We start from the raw sequence: 24,047 nt of genomic DNA, 5'->3' as shown, positions 1-24,047 counted from the left end.
TATGTCTAAAAATGTATCGTTTCATGCATCGGTTAAAACACTCGACTCCAGCTACATGACGCGCAGCTGGAAACATTTCCCGCAAGACGAGCTGCCCGAGATGCACAGAATTTACAGAAAATGTTACATTTTTGTGATTTTTATATCGTTATCGGACGATAGAATTCTTATATCGGGATATGAGATTTTGGTCATATCGCACAGCCCTATTCACCCACCTTAATTACGTGAACATCGAAGCCTGCTTGTTTCTTAATCATTTCTAACTGAGTCCGAGTTCATAGCCAGCTTTTGAAAAAAGAATGCACACATGAAGCTAAAAACAGATAATTACTGCTTCGTTTCAGCAATTATTACAGCACAGTGCTGTGATTAACTCTTAGTGACTTCATAGTGCAGTGGTTTACACATTCACCCAACAGGCTGTGGTGACCTCTTGTGAATAAGGGAGCAGGTGAAAGTAGCTGTAATTAACTGTAAATTGCAACTGTGGTTGAAAAGCTAATAAATTATGTGACATTAAAAGCTGTGCTTATGTCCATTTTCACTACCTTCACTCACCTCCTGATATTTGGATGCATCATTCCAGATCATATCTTAACCTAAGAACTTCGATTCAGGTAATGATAAGATTATATTTCCTCTAACCCGCCTTGCATTAAAATTTAGTTGCTGTTACTGCAGCCCAGAATATTCAGGTCATGAAAAGCTTTTAAAGGCTTTTTGATCCATTGTATCAGAGGTTTGAATTGGCTCATCGCACTTCCAAGAGTCGTTCAGCCAGAGAGAGTTCCCCCCCCCCCCCCATCATCTGCCGTTTTATATTTTTCTTTTAGTAGTTTTTCATGCAGAACAATATAAGATTAAAAAGAATTTTCTCTGGCTGGGTTTAGTTTTTGTCTTTCCTCACCTGGTTGGAACCTGCTGATTGATATTAGAGTCGTACTGTTCTTCCTTTGTCCCTGAAAACTTAAAGGGATTCTCTTTAAATTGCAAAAAAAAGTGAAACTCAGCTATCTGCTGCTTGAGATTAAAGATTGTTTTAAGTAATAAACGACCGATATGTGGTGGGTATCAGCAGTAACTGCAGGTTTCTTGTAGGTATTCAGTCTCTGCTAATTCTGGTCTGTGTTTTTGAGGTCACTAAGCATCCACCTGCTTCAGAGTTCAGACTGTTTACTGTCACATTCTGGCTGCTGTCACACTTGGCTTGCAGTTTCTGAAGAATGAATTTTATAATGTCAGAGCTGTGTGTATCCACATGACACCCGGAGATGGCTGAGATGCTTCTCCTGTGTGTAATCATCGAGATGTGTAGCTGTACTACTTCTCCTCCTCCTCCAGTATTACTTTTCCGCGTTGAGGCGTCCACAACACGGGGAAGTCTAATGAGGCCACACAAATCACAGATCCTGCCACTTAAACGTACAACATCCTGTTGTGAATTCGAAGATATTAGTTCTAGCTGAACATGCAGTCTAACTCTAGCATGCTTTTTAAGACACCAGTCGGTGGTTTTGATGTGTGTTGTGCTTTGATACCAGGAAAAAATGGCTGTGGTGTAGCCATAAAATATAAAACAAGCTCCCCGACTGCAAAATATATCAGAAAATAATGCGGAGTCTGTGCTGTTTTCACTTTTATTAATATATTTCTCAAGTACCCTCTCTGCTGCTGATTCGTCATTGTTGTTGTTTGTTACTTTTTCTAGATTTATTCCAAGTACAAGCAGTTTGTAACACATTCTGTCTTGCCAGTCGAAGATGATGGGGCGAGGGAAATGTAATTCAGAAGAGCCAGTAAAGAAAACTGCCTCCCTGGGATTTGATCACAGGCAAGCAGAGATAATACATGCAGAGTGTTGGAGGGCCGGGAGTCATCACTATTCAAGTACAAGGTCCCGGTTTAAACCTGAGCCACAGTGATTGGCATGTGCTGTTTTAGTAATCAAGTTCCCTGATATTAAACACGATCATTAAAACAATGCAGATGAGAGCTGCTGCTCATTAACTGTCTCCTTTTTGCATGGTGGCTTCTTATGAGTTTGGCAGGAGATGTCACTCGCTATGTGGCTGTTTGACAAAACATGAGCATCTTATTAAATGAGATAGATTTGCTCCATTTAAGCCTCATGAGCATCTGTAGGGTAGGATGCTGTTGTTGGACTACATGGCATTGATGTTTCGGTCGATCTAAAGGTGATGGATGGACCTGAGTTTAGGCCTCTGAGCGGACCAGTCAAGTTCTTTCACACAAGACTGGGAAGCCATGTGACTTTCCTGGAGATATTATCTTACTGAAATGATAAGCCACCATATCAATGTAACATACATGTCAGAAAGTTGGGGAAAGGGCAATGAAACACTGGAAAAGCTGTGTAATGCCTAATAAAATGTATACTTGGTTCCATTTTTTTTAACAGCCAAATTAGTTAATTAGTAACATGACTGGCTACAAAAAAGATCATCCCAGATCCCACAGATATAGATTATTCAAAAAGTAAAAGATGAGTAAGGTTTCACCACTTTATGAAAAGGTGTATGTGTGCAAAAGATTAACATAAAAACCTGTAAATGTAAAACAGAAAATCAGCTCTTCAAATGTCTCCCACATGACCATCTAAGATTAGCCTGATGAAAAAATTCTCAGGGAAAGATACACCTCTTAATAGGATAAATACAGAATATCAGGCCCCCATTGTTATTATTTTAGTGGTAAAAGATATTTCAATAGAAATGAAAATGAGAGAGAACCTCTTCAAAAATTTTGGATATAATATTAACAGACTTGCTATTTCTAAAAATGTTCATTTGAATTTGGTACACAGTGATACCCGGGGAACTTCACACTGAAGCTGGATGAAAATGTGTTCTTCTCCATATTCAGGCTTTAATATCTGAAAGCATTCACCTGATTTAAATTCTATTTTTTTTTAAATGCCACGTGGTTTGCTGTGAATGAAACAGCAGTCCCCTACATGGAGAATTGTGATTTCTACAGGCCTCCAAATCTGTGGTCATAGATCAGACATCTGTAAATTCGGGGGATCCATTATTGTATGCTAACTTGTTCAGGGCTCGCAAAATTTCAAAATCCCTGGTAGCCCTTCGGGCAGGGACTCTTCAGTTTTTGGTAGCCCAAAATAAATTTAAGTAGCCCGAATAAAAAAAGAGAGCAATTTTTTGATTGATGTTTTGTTTCCTGTTTTGTTTCCGTATAATATTGTAACGGAAACAAAACATTAATCAAAAAATTGTTGAAACACAAATTACAACATTGTATAAAAATTACAATCATCAACTCAAATACTTGGTTCTAATTGAAAACAGAAATTTCTATGAACTTGTAAGAACTGTGTAGGACATGAATCAGTCTGTGTCAGATCCTGAATTTGAAATTTCCACTGAAGTCACGGGTAAGAGGCAAGTGGAACCAAGATCGAGGCCATTTGCTTTTTGAAGTTTGCAAAGACTGCTAAATTGTGCCAGTGGTAGTTCACTCTTTGCAACATAGTACGCTGTTCTAAACTGATTTTCAGGTTTATTTTTAGTATGTTATTTGCAATTGGTATTTGTTCTGGGAAAGATATTGCAGACTGAGCAATGCATTTCTTGCATTTCTCATGGGTTCTAATGGGGGCCTTTCTTAAAATTACTGGTCCCAGTAACAAAGGCGCTTGTCGACTCAGAAATCGAGGGAAAACCAACAACACACCCGGCAGAACATTGTTATTTACACGGGTGCACATGGTAAATGCTAAATGGCCTGTATTTATATAGCGCTTTTACTCGTCCCTAAGGACCCCAAAGCGCTTTACATATCCAGTCATCCACCCATTCACACACACATTCAAACACTGGTGATGGCAGCTACATTGTAGCCACAGCCACCCTGGGGCGCACTGACAGAGGCAAGGCTGCCGGACACTGGCGCCACCGGGCCCCTCTGACCACCACCAGTAGGCAACGGGTGAAGTGTCTTGCCCAAGGACACAACGACCGAGACTGTCCAAGCCGGGGCTCGAACCGGCAACCTTCCGATTACGAGGCGAACTCCCAATTCTTGAGCCACGATCGCCCACATAAGTGGTCCGCATGTGCGCATTCGCTGTCAAAATAAAAGACGCGCACCAGATAAGAAGTTGCAACGCGCGTTTGCGTCCATATAAAAGGCACTGTTTTTGTTCGCTAGAGTGGGATTTTCACGGCACATTCCGCACCACATCTCTGTGCGTTCATCATTTGTTTGAAGCCAGCTCACCTCCTGCAACCACTTTTCTGAGAATACGCGCTTCTTTTGTGGTTCGGACTCCTGATATTTCTTTGTAGGTGGAGGAACACCAAAGTAATTGCTTAAAGGAGCTTCTTCGACATCTTTAAGAGTTCTAAACAAATGTCTGTCTTCCTCCAGAAAATCTTATGTACCCAAACACGCGTTGCAACTTCTTATCTTGTGCACTCTTTTTATTTTGACAGCGAATGCGCACCTGTGGACCACTTATGTGCAGCCCTGGTTATTTAGCTCGTCATATCGCAGCCACAGAAATTATTTTGTCCATGAAACCATAAAGCTGCACTTTCTTTTTGCCTTATAGTCTGATTTGTCATAACTTCTCCGTTTTGTGGTAAGCTTTTCTTTGGCTGTCACTTCTTCACCCTGACCTCTCTTATTTGGCTCAGCAGAACTAAAATATATATCCTGCTGCTTTTATACACACACACACACACACACACACACACACACACACACACACACACACACACATATAACGGTCAGCGATTCTCTGCGCGATCAACCTCTCATATGTTTAAGCTGCGGGAGATTTCACTTGTCATGTTTGCATAGTAAGCTAACGATTGATAAGACGATGTCAGAGGAATTCGTGCGCAAATTATCATCACTCACAGATCAGTGCTGTCGCTCTCTATACACAGTTCACGCGATTGCAAAGTGAAAGCAAAAAACAAGCGCAAATTCAAACGCGATTTCAATATGTCACATATTGACAGTGGCTCATCGATGCCAATGACATAATTACCCAGCTACATTTCCGAAAGAATGCAAAAGCATTGACATATATTTTTCCTTCCTACAATAGCCCGACGGGCAGGGCAGAGATAGATTTTGGTAGCCCGACTGGAAAAATCGCTAGCCCCGGGACGTCGGGCTAGCGATTTTGCGAGCCCTGATTGTTCATATTCATAGTCATAGCAGCAGATATTTACCAAACACGTTTGAAGGACCTAGCTCAATTAAATTTTAAAATGGGTAACTGGCTTGGTCAGCAAGTTGCAGCCTCAAGCGGCGGGCTTCAAGATTGCAGTGTTTGTCATATCTGTGTCGGCTCTGTTTTTTAACCCTGGAGGTGTATGCTCGGCTATAACTCTATCACATAAAGAAAAAGACATAGAAATAAGCAGAAATGCTGCCTTTTCCGAGCCTGACAGACGGAAAGTGAGAAACAAGAAAATCAAGAAGAGCATCCAGCTTATTATCTGTGATTAGTTCAGACGTGTGGCTATCATTTCTCCACATGGCTGAATTCAAAATAAGCATATACAGTTATGTCCACCTATTTTTTTAGATGCTGGTACAATTGTTTTTTGTAGCTATTAATTATTCATTAATTAGCATAAAGTATAAAGTACGCAAACAATTAAAGAAATTCTTTGCCATTTTGAGGTATTAGAATTATTTTTAATGCACCACCCCTATTTTTGGGGAGTCAAAAAGCAACCCTGCAAATGAAAATAGTTTTCAATAAATATTAACTCTTATTACTATATTTATTTATTTACTTACTTATTAATGCTTAATACTTTGAGAGGAATGCTTTGCAGATATGTCTGAAGTCAGAAGCCAAGGTTTTCTCTTTTGTGGTGCTTTACCAGGCCTGTACTGCAGTTCTTGTTGTGGGTATTTCTGCCTTGAGTTTCTCATCAGTAAGTGAAATTCATTTTGGGTCGGGTTAAGATGAGGTAATTCACTCAGCCGTGGCAGAAATTCTGACCTTCAGAAACCCCTTAGTAGCCTTCACAGTCTGTCAGTCTGTACTGTGAGACACCATCCATGCATCCTTGCTGCTGTTGGGCGAGTGTAAGCAGAAAGTGTAACTCTATTCACTTCAGAATTCATCCATTTGTCTCCTGTCACATCATCAATAAAAACTGATGACCTCGTGCTATTGCAAGCCACACAGATCCATGTAATCTCTACATTATGGTGTGATATATCTACCTGCTGGGGAGTTGTTTTTTTTTTCCACTAAGCTGGATGCTGTGGGTTTTACTTTTTTTTTTTTTTTTTTTTTTTTTTTTTTTTTAAATCATGGAAAGGATTCCACGATCATCCACTGCTGTTGTTTTCAGTGAGTTCATTCACCAATCTGATGAACCAATGAACCAATCTGTTGATATTCCTCCCTGTTTGATTTGTGTTGCTATTATTGTTGTTGTTATTATGGCCTGTGTCACTTCCATAAGATCTCATTTATGGTTTTACAGCCACAGCATCCAAATATGGCTCAACTCCAGACTGTTCACCGGTTTTTAATTTATGAATAAATAATATACACAGCTCACACCTAAAAAAACAAACAAAAACAACAACTTATGAGTGAATTGTACAGCTACATTTCAGGTCCAGAAAACAGTGGATTGGCTGTAATTCCGCAGCACTTAATAAAATATTTACATTGAACCCCTTCAATCCAAGCTGGAAGTCTGCACTTTCAGCCTGTATCCATCATATTTGTAACCTTATAATGAGATTTGGTTTTATTTAAGGCTATTTTCTGTAAAATTGATTACTTACTGAAATGGAAGTAAGGAGTTGTTTATTTCTGAAATGCACAGCCAAGAGCCCAGAGAGATGAGACCTGCAGGTTCAGATTTGGGTTAAACCAGGTAGTGCAAGTTCCCGTTTTCAGTCTTGAGGGATCATTCAGACTCTTCTTGAGTTCTTCTTTTTATTTGACTGGCCTTTAGCACTTGGCATTCAGCGATCAATAGCTCCAGGGCCGAGGTTTGATGGGATGAATACTAATTTAGTGGAACAGCATTGGCATATGACTGGCTCTCTATAACTTTATATCTGACGTTACCTCTTAATCCTATTGAGAGCGTCCTGTGTGGCACAGTGAATGATCACAGCCCAGTACATTTGTTCTGTTTGGTCACTGCATTAAGCCCATCGATTACAGTTAATCTGTAGCTTCTAATTCGTAGCACGGTGCCATCCAAACAGATAGTGTATCCAAGAGTTTCTTACTGCCTGCTGTGAAGGACCTTCCCGTGCAGTTTGTTTTGCTGTTAACAGATATTTTGTCGCCTTTTTTCATTCAAGGACACCATTCGTTTATTGCGGCTCTAATGCAATTCAGACTTTTCTGCATAGATGAGCAGAAACATAAAATTGCTATTATAATTGTAATATGCTTGTGCTTTTTTTCTTCTGGTATCCAGGGACTTCAGCTTGTCTCCAGGGCTTTTCCTCCTGTTTATCTTTAATATGCAATAAAATGTTTGACAGCAGAGTTGTGTAGCAGTGGCAGTGGTTATCTTAGAAGTCAAATGCACGTGTACCACTGACTCATTGTGAATTTCCCTTATATGAAATGTAAAGGTGATTGTTGCCACTAGATGGACTGCCAAACTAAGAGTTGAATAAAACAACATGTCAGAGGTGTTTTAAAGTCTGCCTAGAAGATAAGACAGAACTTGGTCTGTTTTATTTGGAATTTCAAAGAATACTAATCATTGTTTCTGCTTGGAAAAAGATGCTGGCAGGTTTTTATCTTTTTAAAGACGAGGAAACAAACTTTTTTTTTTCTCTTAAGGCTGACTGATGAGAGCAGAATAAGAATACTTCAGTTTCTGTCAGGGTGTGACAAGATTATACTCTCAGGGCAGGAAGTATCGAGTAATGGATCACGCATTGTAATCTGCTAAACTACAATCCTCCTAATTAGGGCTGGGAATTATCAGCCGAGCTGCAGATACCATGTTATCAAAACACATGAGACACACAAGCAAATCAAGTCAGAGAAAAAAAGAGCTCCGCTAGTTAGAAAATAAGGTTGTGACATTGATAAAATTATCAGCTGATAATGACAATGTTTAAATGCAGGTAAAAGATCTTAATAGATGGTGTTTAGCAGGTATAATGTTTATCATTTTAATTAGTGTTTTACCATGCAAAGAATACCCAAATGAGCTGTGTAGCTGAGGGTGATGTCTTTAATTTCCTGGGTTACACAATTCATTGTGTTAGAGTACCAATTTTAGTGCCAATTTTTAGGACAATCTAGTCAGTATTCATCATGACATTTCACTTAAAACCTCAAATGTCAGATACAGGGGATCGCCAACTTTTGTGGCAACAAATCTGATATAATATTTCATGAAGTACAAAGTTTTGACCTCCTCGCTGTACTACATCAAAAGTCAGGAGATCAAAAGTCTTTAGGATTTTTCCTGTGGGCATAATGGATATTTGTATCAAATGTCAAGGCAATCCATCCCATAGTTGTCACGACATTTCTTTCAAAACCACAAATGTCAACCTCAGGAAAAGTCAGAGGATCATCAAAGACTTCATTATCTGGGCGACGTCAACATCTGTACACAATTTAGCGGCAGGCCTTCAAAGAGGTGCCATGCCACCAGTATGGGTAGAAATTATAGATAAAATATGAGAGCAGTAAGTTCACATACAAGTTTCCCATCAGCCATAATTTGACCTTAGTTGCTGGAAAAAACAAAATAAAACACTGAGGCATGTCTTCAACTAGGTGTAGATTATTTGGGCTGCTCTAGATGAAAGATTACCAGTTTTAAATAACTGTGGTGATGTCTTTGGTTAGGTCTCTTGAACAGTGGTTGAACGTCACACAGGGAGTGTTTCCAAGCAAACTCTGAAACTTTCAATCGTTCTTTTATAAAAGGAAATGAGTTAAATATCATCCTACAACCCATAGTGTTGCACCTTCTGACAATCATTAAAAACAAACCATAAACATAACAGAAAAATGTTAAACAACAGTTTATTTTCAGTTTCATGTGATAACATGATATGTTTTGAACCTTTAACAAGGTAAAAACCTCTGGTTTTACAGGACTCTTTGATGAAAATCCAAGTTCTCCCCATGAGTCAGTAACTTGTGGGACTACCTTTAGCAGCAATAACTTGACTATTGCTTCTGCAGCATTTCAATCAGGTTGTGGTCTGGCCTTTGACTGGGACATAGCAACACCTTGATTCTTACTCAGCCATTCTGTTGTCTATTTGCTGCTGTGTTTGGGATCATTGTCCTGTTGCACGACCCAACTTTGATGCTAAGCTTTATCTGCCAGACGATGGCTTCACATTTGAGTCTAGAACTCTTTCAATGACTTCAAGGTACAGGTACTCTGGCTGCAAAACAGCCTCTAATCACCATCTCACAACTGTCTGCATGACAGTGGGTATGTGGTGTTTGTGCTGATTTGCTGAAGTTTGAATTTTTCAGATGTGGCGCTGTGCATTATTATCTCCACTTTGGTCTGATCTTTCCAAAGGACATTGTTCCAGGAATCTTGTGGTTTGTTCAGATGCAGCTTTGCAAACTTAAACCATGCTGCCATGTTCATTTTAGAGAGAAGACGCTTTCTCCTGACAAGCCTTCTTTTGTCTTTTTCTAATTGTTCTTTCATTCATTTTTATATTTAACATGTTAACTGAGGCTTGTAGACCTCAGATGTAGCTTTTGGGTTTGTTGGCTTTTCTCTAAGCATTTCATGGTCTGACCTTGGGTTGAGTTTAGTGGAACATCCACTCCTAGAACGATTGTGGAATTGTACTAATGTATATCTGAATGCTCCAGACCAGCAATCCTGATGATCTGTTAACCAAGTCAATTTGATTACAACCACCTTGCTGCTACCCAGCCTTGTAATTTCTGTGTTTTGTTTTTTTTTCCTTTTTCCACTGGACCGCATAGAGTGCTGTGAAAACTTTCTTTTGACATGACTGTATGAACACAATGCTGTGATAAAATCAACATGATCTGCAAATAAAGATTCTGAGCTAAAATAAAATTGAGTGAAGTGAATTTGAGGTTCAGTTCGCATTAGTTATGTCCTCAGTGGCGACGCGGCTGCATTGCCAGCTTTTAGGATTATTATTAGATCTTTTCACTTCAGTCATTGAAGCTTTAATAAAAGCAAGAGTTACAATGGATCAGTGGGAAAAGGGAGATATCAGTGGATGGGATGAGGAACTAGTCTCACCGCTACAAGCATTTCATTTCACTTTATATATACATTACTTTGAAATCCTTGATAATAAAGTCATATTTTTCATCAGGTAAGTATCTGGGAGCTGAGGAGACCAGCTGCAGGATTTTAGAAGATGAATGTTGTCCCTTTCTTGTCTGATATAGAATTTTATCTGCTTAACAGTCCTGGACCTTCTTTGTCATATTATTTTTTCCATTTTGTTTTCAAATGGTGAAAGGTCTGGACTGCAGGCAGGCTAGTTCAGCACCTGGGCTATTTTACTATGAAGCCATGCTGTTGTAATAGCTGCAGTATCCAGTATAGTTCTGTCTTGCTGAGATATGTAAGCCCTTTCCCCAAAAAAGACGTCATCTAGATAGACCAGGCATGGGCGAACTACGGCCCGGGGGCCACGTGCGGCCCGTTAAACGTTTTGATCCGGCCCGCCAAACTTGAAAAAAATTTAATAAATTAACCTTGTTAATGTTTTATTTCCCCTGCAATTCTGATGTTTCCTCACTAGATGGCGCACTCTAGATATATTGGCTTTGTTGAGGTGAAGCGGCGTAGGCCTATTACTCCACGTTTGCACTTTACCCTGTGACCTACCGCCCCTCTATGAAGATGAGCGGTCCCAAGAAAAGGAAAGTGGACAGAGAATGTCGAGTGTTCAAAAAGGAGTGGACAACTAAATATTTTTTCACTGAACACCGATCATCTGCTGTTTTCCTGATATGCTAAGAAACTGTGGCGGTTTTTAAAGAGTATAATATTAGCCGTCACTTTGCCACAAAGCACACAAATTATGCTAGCAAGCTCTCAACAAAAGAACGGGAAGCTGCTGCTGAGAAGTTGGCAGCTAATTTGAAGGCTCAGCAAAGTTTTTTTCACCGTCAAACTGCCATTCAAGAGTCAAGTACCAAGGCCAGTTTTATGCTTTCATTCAAAATAGCAAAGGCCAGCAAACCACTGTCAGAGGGCGAGTTTTTAAAAGAATGTATGGTAGAGACAGCAGGTATTTTGTGCCCGGAGACCAAAGACAAATTTGAGAAAATCAGTTTATCACGGCGGACAGTGACTCGCCGTGTAGAACTAATAGATGAAGATATCACCAGCATATTAAACAAAAAGGCGAAGTCATTCACTTTTTATTCTTTAGCACTGGATGAAAGCAACGATGTCAAAGACACTGCTCAGCTCCTCATTTTTATCCGAGGAATCAACGAAACCTTTGAAATAACGGAGGAGTTTTTGACAATGGAGTCTCTGAAAGGACAAACACGGGGAGAGGACTTGTTTGAACGAGTGTCTACTGCCATCGAAAACATGAAGCTTCCCTGGAGTAAGCTTGTTAACGTCACCACAGATGGATCTCCAAATTTAACGGGAAAAAACGTTGGCCTGCTGAGGAGAATCCAGAATAAAGTGAAAGATGAAAACTCTGACCAGGATGTGATTTTCCTCCACTGCATCATCCACCAGGAATCTCTATGTAAATCGGTGTTACAGCTGAATCATGTTGTGAATCCTGTGGTGAAACTTGTCAACTTCATACGCGCACGGGGACTTCAGCACCGTCAGTTCATTGCGTTCCTGGAGGAAACTGATGCGGATCACCAGGACCTGCTTTATCACTCCCGTGTCCGCTGGTTGAGTTTGGGAAAAGTGTTTCAACGAGTGTGGGAGCTCAAAGAGGAGATTGGCGTGTTTTTGGAGCGGCAGGGGAAGACTGATGAATTTCCTGAGCTGAGCAACAAGAGCTGGATGTGTGACTTCGCGTTTGCTACAGACGTATTTTCACACTTGAATGAGCTCAATGTGAAACTGCAGGGGAAGGAGCAGTTTGTGCATGACATGCACACAAACGTGAAAGCCTTCAAATCCAAGCTGGCTTTATTCTCCAGGCAGATTTTGAACAAGTCATTCACTCATTTTCCTACACTAGCCACGCTGAAAGAGGCCGGAGCAAAAGTAAAGAAATACAGTGAGTCACTGGATGCACTGCACGGAGAATTCTGCCGTCGGTTTTTGGATTTCGATAAAATTGACAAGTCACTTCAATTGGTGGCCTTTCCTCCGTCACAAGACCCTGAAACAGCTCCAGAGGAGCTTCAGCTCGAACTCATCGACCTTCAGTCTGACCCTGCCTTAAAAGAGAAGTTCAGCTCTCTGAAACTAAATGACTTCTATGCTTCACTCAATGATGCCGCGTTTCCAAATCTAAGGCGAAGAGCGCAGATGATGTTGGCTTTGTTCGGCTCTACCTTCGTGTGTGAACAGACATTCAGCGTCATGAACATCAACAAAGCCAGCCACAGATCCAAGTTAACAGACCTACACCTCAGATCAATCCTGAGAATCGCCACAACAAAACTAACTCCAGACTTTGATGCGCTGGCTAAAAAAGGAGACCAACAACACTGCTCCCATTAAAATGTGTGTCTCTCCGTGATACGCACGTTGTTAAAATGAACAGTGCGCGCAGATCAACTATAACGCTTCACAGACTGACTTGCTGCAACTGTTTCGTCCTTGCACTGGTCGTTGTTGACTTTTGGCACCGGGGAAACAAATTGAATAAAAGGAACAGGACAAGTACATCTGCATCTCCTACCGTTTTTGAAAAAAAAAAAAAAGAGTTAGGAGGAGAGTGATGTGATATCCTGAAGGATAACAGAACTTTCAGTGCTTTAAAATAAAATATTCATTTATTTGATTTTCAGTGTTTAAAGGCTCATTTCGAAGTCAGAGATTTTATTGTAATGCTTTTCTTCATTTTCATTGGAAATTAAAGCACATGTTTTCTCCATATCCCAAGATGTGTATTTTTCCCCCAATGAGGTGATGTTTTCAAAGCATGCCATCTATCTACTCCTGTTCCGGCCCCTTTGTCAAATGTTAGAACTCAATGTGGCCCACGAATCAAAAAGTTTGCCCACCCCTGAGATAGACCAACATATGTTGGTCTAAAACCTGTATATACGTTTCATCACTGATGGTGCCTTTCCAGGTGTGCAAAAGCTGATTATGTCCCCATTATAAAACTCTTCTATAGTCCAGAGCATGTTTTCCAAAGGTAATTTCAAATTACGATTTGTCTGACCACATAAGTTTCCCACTTTGCCTCAGTCCATTTGAAAGGATCTTTGACCCAAAGAAGATGGTGGCCTTTGTGGATCTTGTTCTTCTTTGCATTTGTTGACAGATGACAATTTCTGGAAGCGTTCCTGTGCTCATGTAGCGATTTCCATGATACAGTTGTACCTGTTTAAATGCAGTTTAAACAGTCCTGTTTAAACCCACCTGATCCAAAGATGGTGGATTTCCCAAACTAATATTCAGCCTTTTCTCTTATACACAGATTTCTTCAGATTCTCTCAAACTTTTGATATTATGATGTGCTGTAGATGAAATAGTCAAACTCTTTGCAGTTTTACATCAAATTAACTTGTTCTGAAATTGTTCCACAATTTGTTGACAGGTTTTTGCAGATGAATGAACCGCTGCACTTCTTTTCTTCTGAGAAACTTCCTCTAAGATGCTCCAGCTTTTTCTTTTTAATATCACTTACATTTCCAACTCCATGTTAACTTTTTTGAGACGTATTGCTGCCATCAAATTCAGAAAGAGCTAATATTTTTCATGAAATAGTAGTATGTTTCACTTTAAATATTTTATGAGTTTTCTATGTTCTTTTGTGAATAAAATATGGGTTTATGGGATTTGAAGATCATTACATTGTACATGGTGTCCCAAAACCTTTGGAGCCGGGACTGACATGTGCACTTTTTACATTAAAGTCAAGAAAACACAGGACACAGGATTACTCGACCACAGCACCTTATTTGTGTGACATTTCTTCCAGTTGTTATTAATTTTGTGCCAAGGGGGAAGTAGCATGGAAATAAATAGTGGAGGCATTGCTACTGTTTGTCGTAGCCCTGAGGTATTATCATCATACAGTTTACATTCATCAAACCTGATAGCCCGCCCACGTTTATTAGATCCATGTCATGCAGTGTGGATTGGTTGCTGAAATCTCACAGCTTGTAGGAGCCTTCAAGTTTGAAAAATATGTACCACGGTGAATTGTTGAGGCAAAAGTTAATTTTTTAGCTCTGCAACACCAAAACAGTGTGCCATCTGTGAAGCATGATTGGTTTGAGTAGCATCAGATCTTTTAAAAAAAACATTCTCTATTTAAGGTGAATGTCAGGCATAAAAGTATAACAAGTTTTCAAGTTTATGTATACCACGGTCGCCAGGGTGGTTCTAATTCAAAGAGTAACACCGCAGGGAGAAGGATTGCTTTTAAAGACGCCATTGATACTCTTATCTGTTGGATTGGCAAACACAACAAAGAAAAATCATTATTATCCATGTGAAGTCACCATTTCAGATCTTACGCTTGAAGAGTCCGAACCTGACATAACCCTGAGATTTTTCACCTGTGAATGAGTATAAGACAACTCGTCTTCCAACAGTATGTCAACTTTTCTGCTTTAAATATTTCCAATATTACATCATGCCAATTTTCTATTGTTGATGGGGTAGGGTTTAGCCATTTTCTAGTAATAGTCTTTTTACTCCTACAACTTTATATCCCTCCTCAGCATTAAGCAAGGAACATAACCAAGGTAAATGGTTTCAGAGTTTAAAGGTATTTGTTTTTTAAAAACACTGTTTAATGTCTTTTGAATGTCAATCCAAAACAACTTAAGCTTTGCTTAAGCTTTGGGCAGTCCTAAAATATAGGACTGCCCATATTTGTCTTGATGTTGGGCTTTGAAATATCTCATTATGGTGATCTCTGCAAGTCAAAGAGTTAGCTGAAGACCATTGGAACTGGTCTTCAATTTTGATTGGTTAGTCTGAACTGGGTCTGACTATGCTGCCATTTCTCACAAACCAGAACTGCAAATCCCATCATCATGTCTTGCAATTATTGAAGAAACAATTAATTTAAAAAATATGTTTACAAATTTTACAGGAGAATGTCAGAGCAACAGTTCATGGCCTGAAGCTTTGGAAGGGTTTGCTGATGCAACAGTGACCCAGTGCACGCAAGTAAATCAACAATTGAATCGTTAAAATGTGAATAAAATTTGAAAGGGCCGAGCCAGAGCCCAAACTCTTTGACCTGCAGTGAGCTGTAAAATCACTCAAAGAGAAATTTGATCGCGCTATCGGCCCTTCTGGCCAACACCAGTAGGCGGTAGGTGAAGGTCCTTGCCCAAGGACACAACGACAGAGGCTGAACTGAACTGAATGAACTGAAACAGCTTTGTTAGGAGGAATGGTTACTCCTCATCACCGATAAGGCTCATAAGTACCACCATCCTGAAATATATTTATATTTATATGACTATTGGCCAATAGATTCATATTTTGCACTCACTACAAATTGCTACCAGCACCTGCCTTAAAAATCCAGCATTGGTCAGGCTCTAGTTAGTACTAAACCTTGGCAAGCACAAGTCATTAATAAAAGCTGTAGTCTGGTGTGCATGAGTTCCCGCAGGCCTACAGAGGGAAAAGCTGTTGAGAATAATAAACCAACCGCATAAAGGTGATAGGTTTGTAGCTTGAACCCATCCGCTGGAACGTTGAAGGCAATATAATTACACTGCAAAGCAAGACACAAGTAGGCAAGCTTCTTCATGTTTCTCGTGCACGGGAGAGAACCGGACAGGCACCGTTCCTTCGCTTGACCCCAGTTGCTCTCGTCCGTTCTCCCGTACCACTGTTCTTTTATTGAGGTTACATGAATATGCATAAGTTCATTAACATATGACGTCTACATACACACAAAGAGTACCTTGCCTGTGTGTGTGTGTGTGTGTGTGTGTGTGTGTGTGTGTGTGTGGACTGCTGATCAAAGGGTCAAACATCCTTGGTCAGGAAGAGGGTAGCCTCCCCCTCCCCCTAGATGGTTCATCCTAGATAACACGGTGAGGAAGTCCTGCAGTTCATCTAAACAAAGAGCACTTAGACTAGAACAGACGCAACTACGTTAATCCTACCATAAAACAATAAGACACGGTATGACCTCTCATGCTCCCAAAGTGCTGTCTAATACACACAAAGTTTGCAGACTATCAAGGATCAAAACCTCTACCAATCTACAACTAATTACAAAACTCTAAGCATATATAAGTAAATATTTCTAAGCATAAATGACAATCAACAATACAAATCTAACATTTCCCCCCTTTTTGACCTTTATGCTTAAAGTTCCCAGGTATGAATACCTCATGTCTGACAGTTTCAATGCAAACATTTTTATACTCAGCATACGTCAAATCACCCTAAATTACTGAAAAGGTACACAGTTCAACAAATGTATTAGCAGTTATCCCATTCCTCATTGATCTCATCTCATGGCAAACTGCATCCTATGAGCAAACAAAGAAATTGTTAATTTAATAGTGAAAATAAGAAGATAACATTTTCAAAAACATCCCAGCTTGGTGATGCTTCCTCCGGGTGTGCACATCACATGTCTCTCTGCAGAGTGGTTTAAGCTCTGCAGGGCGTCATGAATGTCTCTTCCAGTTGTTTCCATCACTGTCCATAGGACCAGAGTCCAAATGTATGTAGAATAAACATTCAAACATACCAGTTGGTTTTGTTGTTCGTCAACATGGGTCTCAGCTATTTCCAAGCTGCAGACCTCTCAGCACTCCAGTTTTATGGCCTCTTACCAGCCCCCATCACCTGACTTCAGACCTTCGTCTTGTGAGGGGGATATTTATGACTCTGCCATTGTCCACGCTCTGCAGAAAAAGCTCTCTGTGGAAAGGGTGCTGGGTTCCGTCATCTTACTGCTGTTATGATCCCAGCAGCCTTCAGAGTGTCATCGTATGCACAGTACAGTGGCACAGCATTAGATGATGTTCATAGGAAATTGCTGTCATCACCACCATAGCTTCTGGTTCCTGTGCTTTTCACAGAATCATGATGTCATCCTCGAACTCCTTCTGCGCTGTCGATGGAGCCCTCATCCCTCGAGTTTTCATATCCCAACGCTGCTGAAGATTTAAGGCAGAGCACGTCGTACACCTTAATTGTCTTTCTCAGCGTCAATATTGAATCTTTCATTTTATTTAAAATCTTGCTGTGGGAAGTCTCCTCTTGATCTCCTGGAAGCTCAGTAGCACAGCTCTCTGTGTGATGTCTGCTGTGCTGAAGATGATCTCTGATCCTCCTGAAGTCTCTCTCCTGGCCTCAGCTCCCATCCTGTGGACGATCCTCTCAGGCACTCCTTCTCGTAATGCATAGTCCTGATTTTGGGCCTGCTGGATCTGTCTCTCTTAGGTGAGAGTTGTCATGTGTCCATCTCCTCTGCCTTCCTCCTGGTTCAGCTGTTTCCGGCACCAGCTGGGGTCCTATAAGGATGAGCGTCGTAGTCAAGGTAACCAAGAGGGTCCTGGTCGCACACAGGTCCGTCACGCCTCGCACTTGGTTGCCCTAGAGTTGATCAGAGGCTGGAGGTTGAAGTGCGAGCTTACCCTACGGGGGCTCAATCAGCACTCCCCCCTCACCACTGAAACAACCAAGTGTGAGATTTCTCTATTGTGCTGTCTTGAGGGTGCCGGGGTTTCCTGGGCCCTCGACCTCTTGCAGTGGCTCTGATAAATCCAGGAGGGTCTCTCGCTATTTTGCAGGCAGTTAAAATGGTCCTTGCTGTGGCTCCAAGGTCTGATCTCATGATGGGCCCCAACCAGCTTGACCTTTGACCTCAACCACTGCCTGGTCCTGTCAGCTATGCGCTTCTCACTGGGCCTCTGAAGATTTCTCAGGAGATTACTGCTGCACCTATATTTCCTTGCTAGGAAGACAAACTATTTGGAGAGTATGTCAACAATCATCAAACCACATTCTTTAGTTCAGTGAACTTCACTTATAGGCCATCAAAGCCTCATCTGAACATGGGTGCACCACTTGCATAGGTTTAATATTTGTAAATAAAACGGCTAATCACACAAATCACTGCAACAATAATAAAAAACATTGTTTAATGTTAATCCTTGGACCCCTCCTCTTGACGCATGGACACACCCATGCGTCAACTCACCAAACCTGGATTCCTGTCTTAAAGAAAAAGATTAGCTAGATCATATCCCAGGCAACATCAGGGCATCTCCTCCCCTGGAGCAGCACCACCCTGGACCTATAATCCTGCAATAAAAATGTTAGTGTGTTTTGCATAACACCTGGCTCTGCCAGGAGCCTGCATACACACCATCATGGCCCGGAAAGCAAAATCTGGAAGTGAAATCAAACGTCATACCTGTAAACAATTATATCATAAAAGTAATAAGCATTCAGCACTAGCAAGACAAGTGTCATGTGCAGGTTTTCTCAAATCAGTAAACTACAATTATTACCATAATTTGCCTCAGACATGGATCATCCCATGTACTCAGTCAACAGTAATGTAATCAGTGACTTCTCGTAAGCAAAGTCACTCCACTCATATATTATTTATGGGCTCAAGAGTGGCCAGCAAATGAGCCCATATTAACTATTCCATAACACCGCATCTCTTATTTGTTTGTCTCATGTCACTTGTCCGCTTCTGCTGAATCTTGTACATGCAGTCTCAAAAAACAAACATTAGCAACACACATTGATTATCCTGGTGGGCAGGCGTCGGCCATCCACATTCCAGAGGTGCCATAAAAACACCATAAAGTTAGCCATCCCTAGCTGTAGAAAGAATGTCATACACATATAAACCCAGAAATCCTATAGTAAAAAAAAAACATTAACTAATCCTCTTATAAATCACATGATCAAACACATGAAAAACTGCAATGCTGTAGAAAAGAAAATGCAAATGTTAGCGCTTGCGCAGGCGTATTGCATACTTTGTCACCATTACCTCTGTAAGCAACACAAGGTAGTGAATAACACACACATAGTAAATTCACAGACAGAGAAAATGGCATTTAAAAGATTAAATCATCATGCAACCTCGAATGTTGCTGTCATCTTTCTGCTCCTGTAACAAAAACACATAAAATCATCCACCCTTTTGTCCTGTCTAGGTGGAGGTTAAACTTGAGTCGTGGTCAAGTCCTGTCAGCTTTTACCAGTCAGTCAGTTTGTTTTTATTCTATTTCCATTCATTCATTCATTCATTCTTTCTTTCTTTGCTGATAGTGGAACCTATCGTCGCATTTAGTTTCCACTCTCAGCAAAATGACGTCATTTCAAAAAGAAAAAGAAGTTTAGATAGGATTACATCGCTGAATCCTTTTTAGGACAGGGACTCTCATTTAATATTGTCCCAATAAGTAGCTTTCTCCTGAGCCCATTTCAATGTGGAGAAAACTCACTTGTAACAGCTTTCTCGACAGGTCGTATAGCACTTTTAATTCCCGACGTGCAGATCTGCTTAAAGAAAAGAAATAGACAAACAAAATCAGTGCCTGTTCAAAAAATAAAAATGAAAAATAACAGAGATTATCAAACCAAACTTTCAGTGCACTGTGAAAGTATCAAAATAAAAAGGCCTTGTTAAGTCATGACACAAACTCCTCATCAACTTCACAACAGGAGAAGAATCATCAGCTAGATTCACTCCAAACCAACCATCAGCTGCACAACTCACAACATAAGCCTAATGTCTTCTTTAACTTATGAGTTTAATCACCAGGTCTGTGCTCTTCACTCATTTAGGCCACAGATCTATTTTATTCAGTTTTCCTTTTTTCCCTTCATCATAAAACATGTGACATGCTGTCATGCACTTCACAAAAGAAGTTTGTTCTGACGTATTCAGAGTTGTGTATCTAAATACAGGATTCACTCGCACATCAAAACAGGAAACTCAGTGTTTTAGAGTCTCCACTCAACACACAACAAACTCCAACACATCTCATTCACTCGTGCTAGAATTCAATCACCTTTCATTAATCTAAAACCGATCAACTAATTTGCATATCAGCTATTAACCCACTAAGTTGACAGGACGACAGAAAAGCATGTTCAAAATAGTATCACAAAAGACAATTTCCCTCATACAGTAAATTACATGTGCTGCCTCAATCAAGCAGGAAGCTTCTCCCAATTTACCATTTTAACAACTAAATTTATTGTCTGATTGGTCAAACCAGGATCTTTTTTCCCACAAAAGTTAAACTGTTGTCCTGCAACCTGGAGAGTCAATTTTTTGCATTGGATAAATTCAGTATTTAATAACAAGTGTCTGCTAAATTGACACTATTTTAACACTGATGAAAGATAACAAGCTAATTTTCATTGCATGGGTGTTTGTGCCTTTCCTACACATTTCTCTGCTATTATTTAATCATTTCTTAACTAATGTGCTATGAGTCCACTGGTCTTTGCATCACACTAAGTGACTTGGACAAGATGATAAACAGACTCACATGCTGAAGATGTTGTCTAATCTTCATGAGCTCTCTTGTGTTTGTGTTAGTAGGGTTAATGCATGTTCTGCTTGTGTGTGTGATTTTGTATATGATGTATATGTTTTTTATATTTGCATATATCCAGACTCCTTCTCAATTTTCCAACTTAAGCAGTCAGTTTTCTTTTCCCCAGGTTTGCTAACCCAAATTTTGATTTCCCACATTAAATAACAGCATTCCTCTGTGTTCTCACCTAGTCTTCTCACTCTGTTGTCCTCTCACTCTTTTGTCCTCTCCCACTTCAACAGTCCAAACAGCCGGCAGTTCTCCTTCAGCTTTGTCCTGTGTTCCACTGTCTCTTCTTGCCATTTTACTCCACAGGTGGCAAATGTCAAACTCCAACTGTTCAGTTCTCCTCAAACGTTTTCTTCACATGCACAGTGAAGTCACAGCCTGTTGTAAACACAGTGCCATCCATCCGATCAGTCAGGATGATGGGTTTGCTCTTCTTCTCTGATACTGTTTGTCCACATTGCTGCTGCTTTGCTGGGACTCTTTGCTCAGGACTTGCTGCTGTCTCTTTATCATGTTATTGCTTTGGAGCTGCATTCCTTGTCTTCAGGGAGGGGTGAGAGCTTGCTTGCTTGTGAGGTTGAGAGACACATGGCGCTGTAAATAAGTCAGCCAGAAACTTGGCCTGCATGTTTCCAATGATGTTAAACTATAACTTTCTTCCGACTGCTGCATGTGGAAAATTGATTCAGGTCTGCTTTTCACCTGAAAGTGACAAACTAAGACATTTCATTATTATCATCACTGCTTAATCAACACACATCTCTCTCTCTGTGTGTGTTTTTGTGAACAGTCTTTTCTTAAAAGCAGAAAATGAAATTGTAGTTGTTTTTGGCTGATCAACACAAAACCTTTTTCCTATGATTTTTCTTTTTCACTCTTTTTTTTTTTCTTTTTTTTTCGTTACAATAGCTGGTGACCTGCAGAATCACCGCTCTCACTCACAATCAAAGGCAATTACTTTTACACAGCGCACAAAAACACTGTGACGTCAGACACATTCACACTCACTTTGTCATCTGCAAAAATAAATCACATGGCTGATGATATGTGCCATGGTGATCCGTAAATATGATCACCAGTTTATTTAACTATTTTTCAACCCAACAAACAAATAAACAAAAACATGATGCTGATGTTATGAACACTCTACACACAAGTCAAGATGCAGGAAAACTGCTCATGGAAACGCTGCACACTCCAGTTATCACAGTTATCCTAGCTCTGTTTCCCTCTCTTTGAGTAGTTCTCAGACAGCTCTTGATCTGATAATGTGTAGCTTGCTCATCAGCTCAGAAGAAAAAGAAAAAAACGCAACGCAACATCACACAGTAGTTGCATGCTCTTCCCACAGTGGCAAAGTCTTACACTTTCATATTCAATACAGCTTCTCCATCACGTACTTTTAGATGTTTCATATAGGGTTCAGCATATTAGTTGTTTTCACAGGTGTGCTGTATATCTCAACAATGGCTCATAATAAGACGACAGTCTTTCACACAGGTCAAGTGCCTCTATGCACTTCATTAGCTTAAATATTTATCTATAACACTTCACCTCATATGTCATTGTACTGAATTTGAGCAACCACAAGCTTAATGTAGATTACTTTTAACAACTATCCACCTCAATTAAATCTATGGTCTGGCACACAGGCTGTTGTCGATCAGGGCAAGCTAAAGAATAAACATTGTGTCAGCAAGGGGTGGGGGGAAAGCCATTCACCAGAGCATATCTTAAGTGCTGTGGACTGGCCTTCTCCACACGCTCTTCAAGGCTGGTGTGTTTTCTGAAAACTTCTAACATTTGAATCTCTTCCATTTATAAGCCTGCGATTAACCGCACGGCTCAGGTCCGCGTGACCGCGCTCGCGTGAACCCGCGCAGCTAAGGAGCCATCGCTCTCTCTCTTTTTTACATAAATACTTTGTGCTGCCAGGAGCAAAGTCCAGCACAAACGTCTGTCTCCCGCCGACTCACTCTTGGTTGCTTAGAAACCCATGATAACAACAGCAGTCGGTGTCACAGACCACATGTTCTGCTCCGCACACACTCACACAACAACAACAACGACGACGACGACAATGACAACAAAAAATAGGCCTACTGTCCAGCACAATCTGGACCCCGTGGAACCTCTCAACGCCTCACAAAGTGGCGGAGAACTCACCTCTCGCTGCACAAAGTAGCGAGGAACCTCTTACCCCACAAAGCGGTAAGGAACCTCTTACCCCACAAAGCGGTAAGGAACCTCTTGCTGCACACAGTAGCAAGGAACCCGGGTTTCGCTCCACAAAGCAGCGAACTTCTCAACGCCTCACAAAGTGGCGGAGACTGCACAACGACACGGTTATAGAGTCGGCCTCTGTAAACTTACTTGGTGTTGCTTAGCGTGTAATATCAGCATCGAATCCCGCCGATCGCCATTCATCGAGGAGAAAAGACAGACAGCGAATCCACAGGAACTTCCTGGCTGACGTCAGTCTTTCAGCGTGTCCCTCCTCCCCTCGGTGAATGCGATTCCAGGACTCCGGCATCGAAGGACCAATTAATGATAGGTTTGTAGCTTGAACCCATCCGCTGGAACGTTGAAGGCAATATAATTACACTGCAAAGCAAGACACAAGTAGGCAAGCTTCTTCATGTTTCTCGTGCACGGGAGAGAACCGGACAGGCACCGTTCCTTCGCTTGACCCCAGTTGCTCTCGTCCGTTCTCCCGTACCACTGTTCTTTTATTGAGGTTACATGAATATGCATAAGTTCATTAACATATGACGTCTACATACACACAAAGAGTACCTTGCCTGTGTGTGTGTGTGTGTGTGTGTGTGTGTGTGTGTGTGGACTGCTGATCAAAGGGTCAAACATCCTTGGTCAGGAAGAGGGTAGCCTCCCCCTCCCCCTAGATGGTTCATCCTAGATAACACGGTGAGGAAGTCCTGCAGTTCATCTAAACAAAGAGCACTTAGACTAGAACAGACGCAACTACGTTAATCCTACCATAAAACAATAAGACACGGTATGACCTCTCATGCTCCCAAAGTGCTGTCTAATACACACAAAGTTTGCAGACTATCAAGGATCAAAACCTCTACCAATCTACAACTAATTACAAAACTCTAAGCATATATAAGTAAATATTTCTAAGCATAAATGACAATCAACAATACAAATCTAACAAAAGGTGCTCTGATAGAAATAAAATGGGAAAAGCCTTCAGTGAGGCACAGTTTTTATTTTAACACACACTTACACTTGAATCTATGTCGCTATGCTTCTTTTGTTGAGATATTCATTCATTTGAAACTCAATCTGTGCAGCTGGGAAATTGTTCTTT

General features: G+C 40.7%; 2 protein-coding genes across 2 annotated transcripts in view; both read left to right on the top strand.

Annotated features, from left to right (window-relative positions):
• Positions 1-24,047, top strand: part of mrpl11 (mitochondrial ribosomal protein L11) — a 79,148-nt gene that overhangs the window by 7,468 nt on the left and 47,633 nt on the right. The window lies entirely within an intron of this gene.
• LOC146639029 (general transcription factor II-I repeat domain-containing protein 2A-like) lies at positions 11,514-12,689 on the top strand. The gene has a single exon (XM_085365129.1). It carries the CDS (start codon positions 11,514-11,516, stop codon positions 12,687-12,689), a length of 1,176 nt encoding a protein of 391 aa, XP_085221255.1.

The sequence above is a fragment of the Diplotaxodon limnothrissa genome, linkage group LG2, assembly GCF_057381915.1.
Source record: "Diplotaxodon limnothrissa isolate DT_005_m linkage group LG2, D_limnothrissa_male_GT1.1, whole genome shotgun sequence".
NCBI lineage: Eukaryota > Metazoa > Chordata > Actinopteri > Cichliformes > Cichlidae > Diplotaxodon > Diplotaxodon limnothrissa.
Note: the sequence above shows the minus strand (reverse complement) of the source record. Positions and strands in the feature narration are given on the sequence as shown.

Coding starts and splice junctions, on each gene's coding strand:
- LOC146639029 (XM_085365129.1), top strand. CDS start 11,514: ATGGAGTCTCTGAAAGGACAAACACGGGGAGAGGACTTGTTTGAACGA.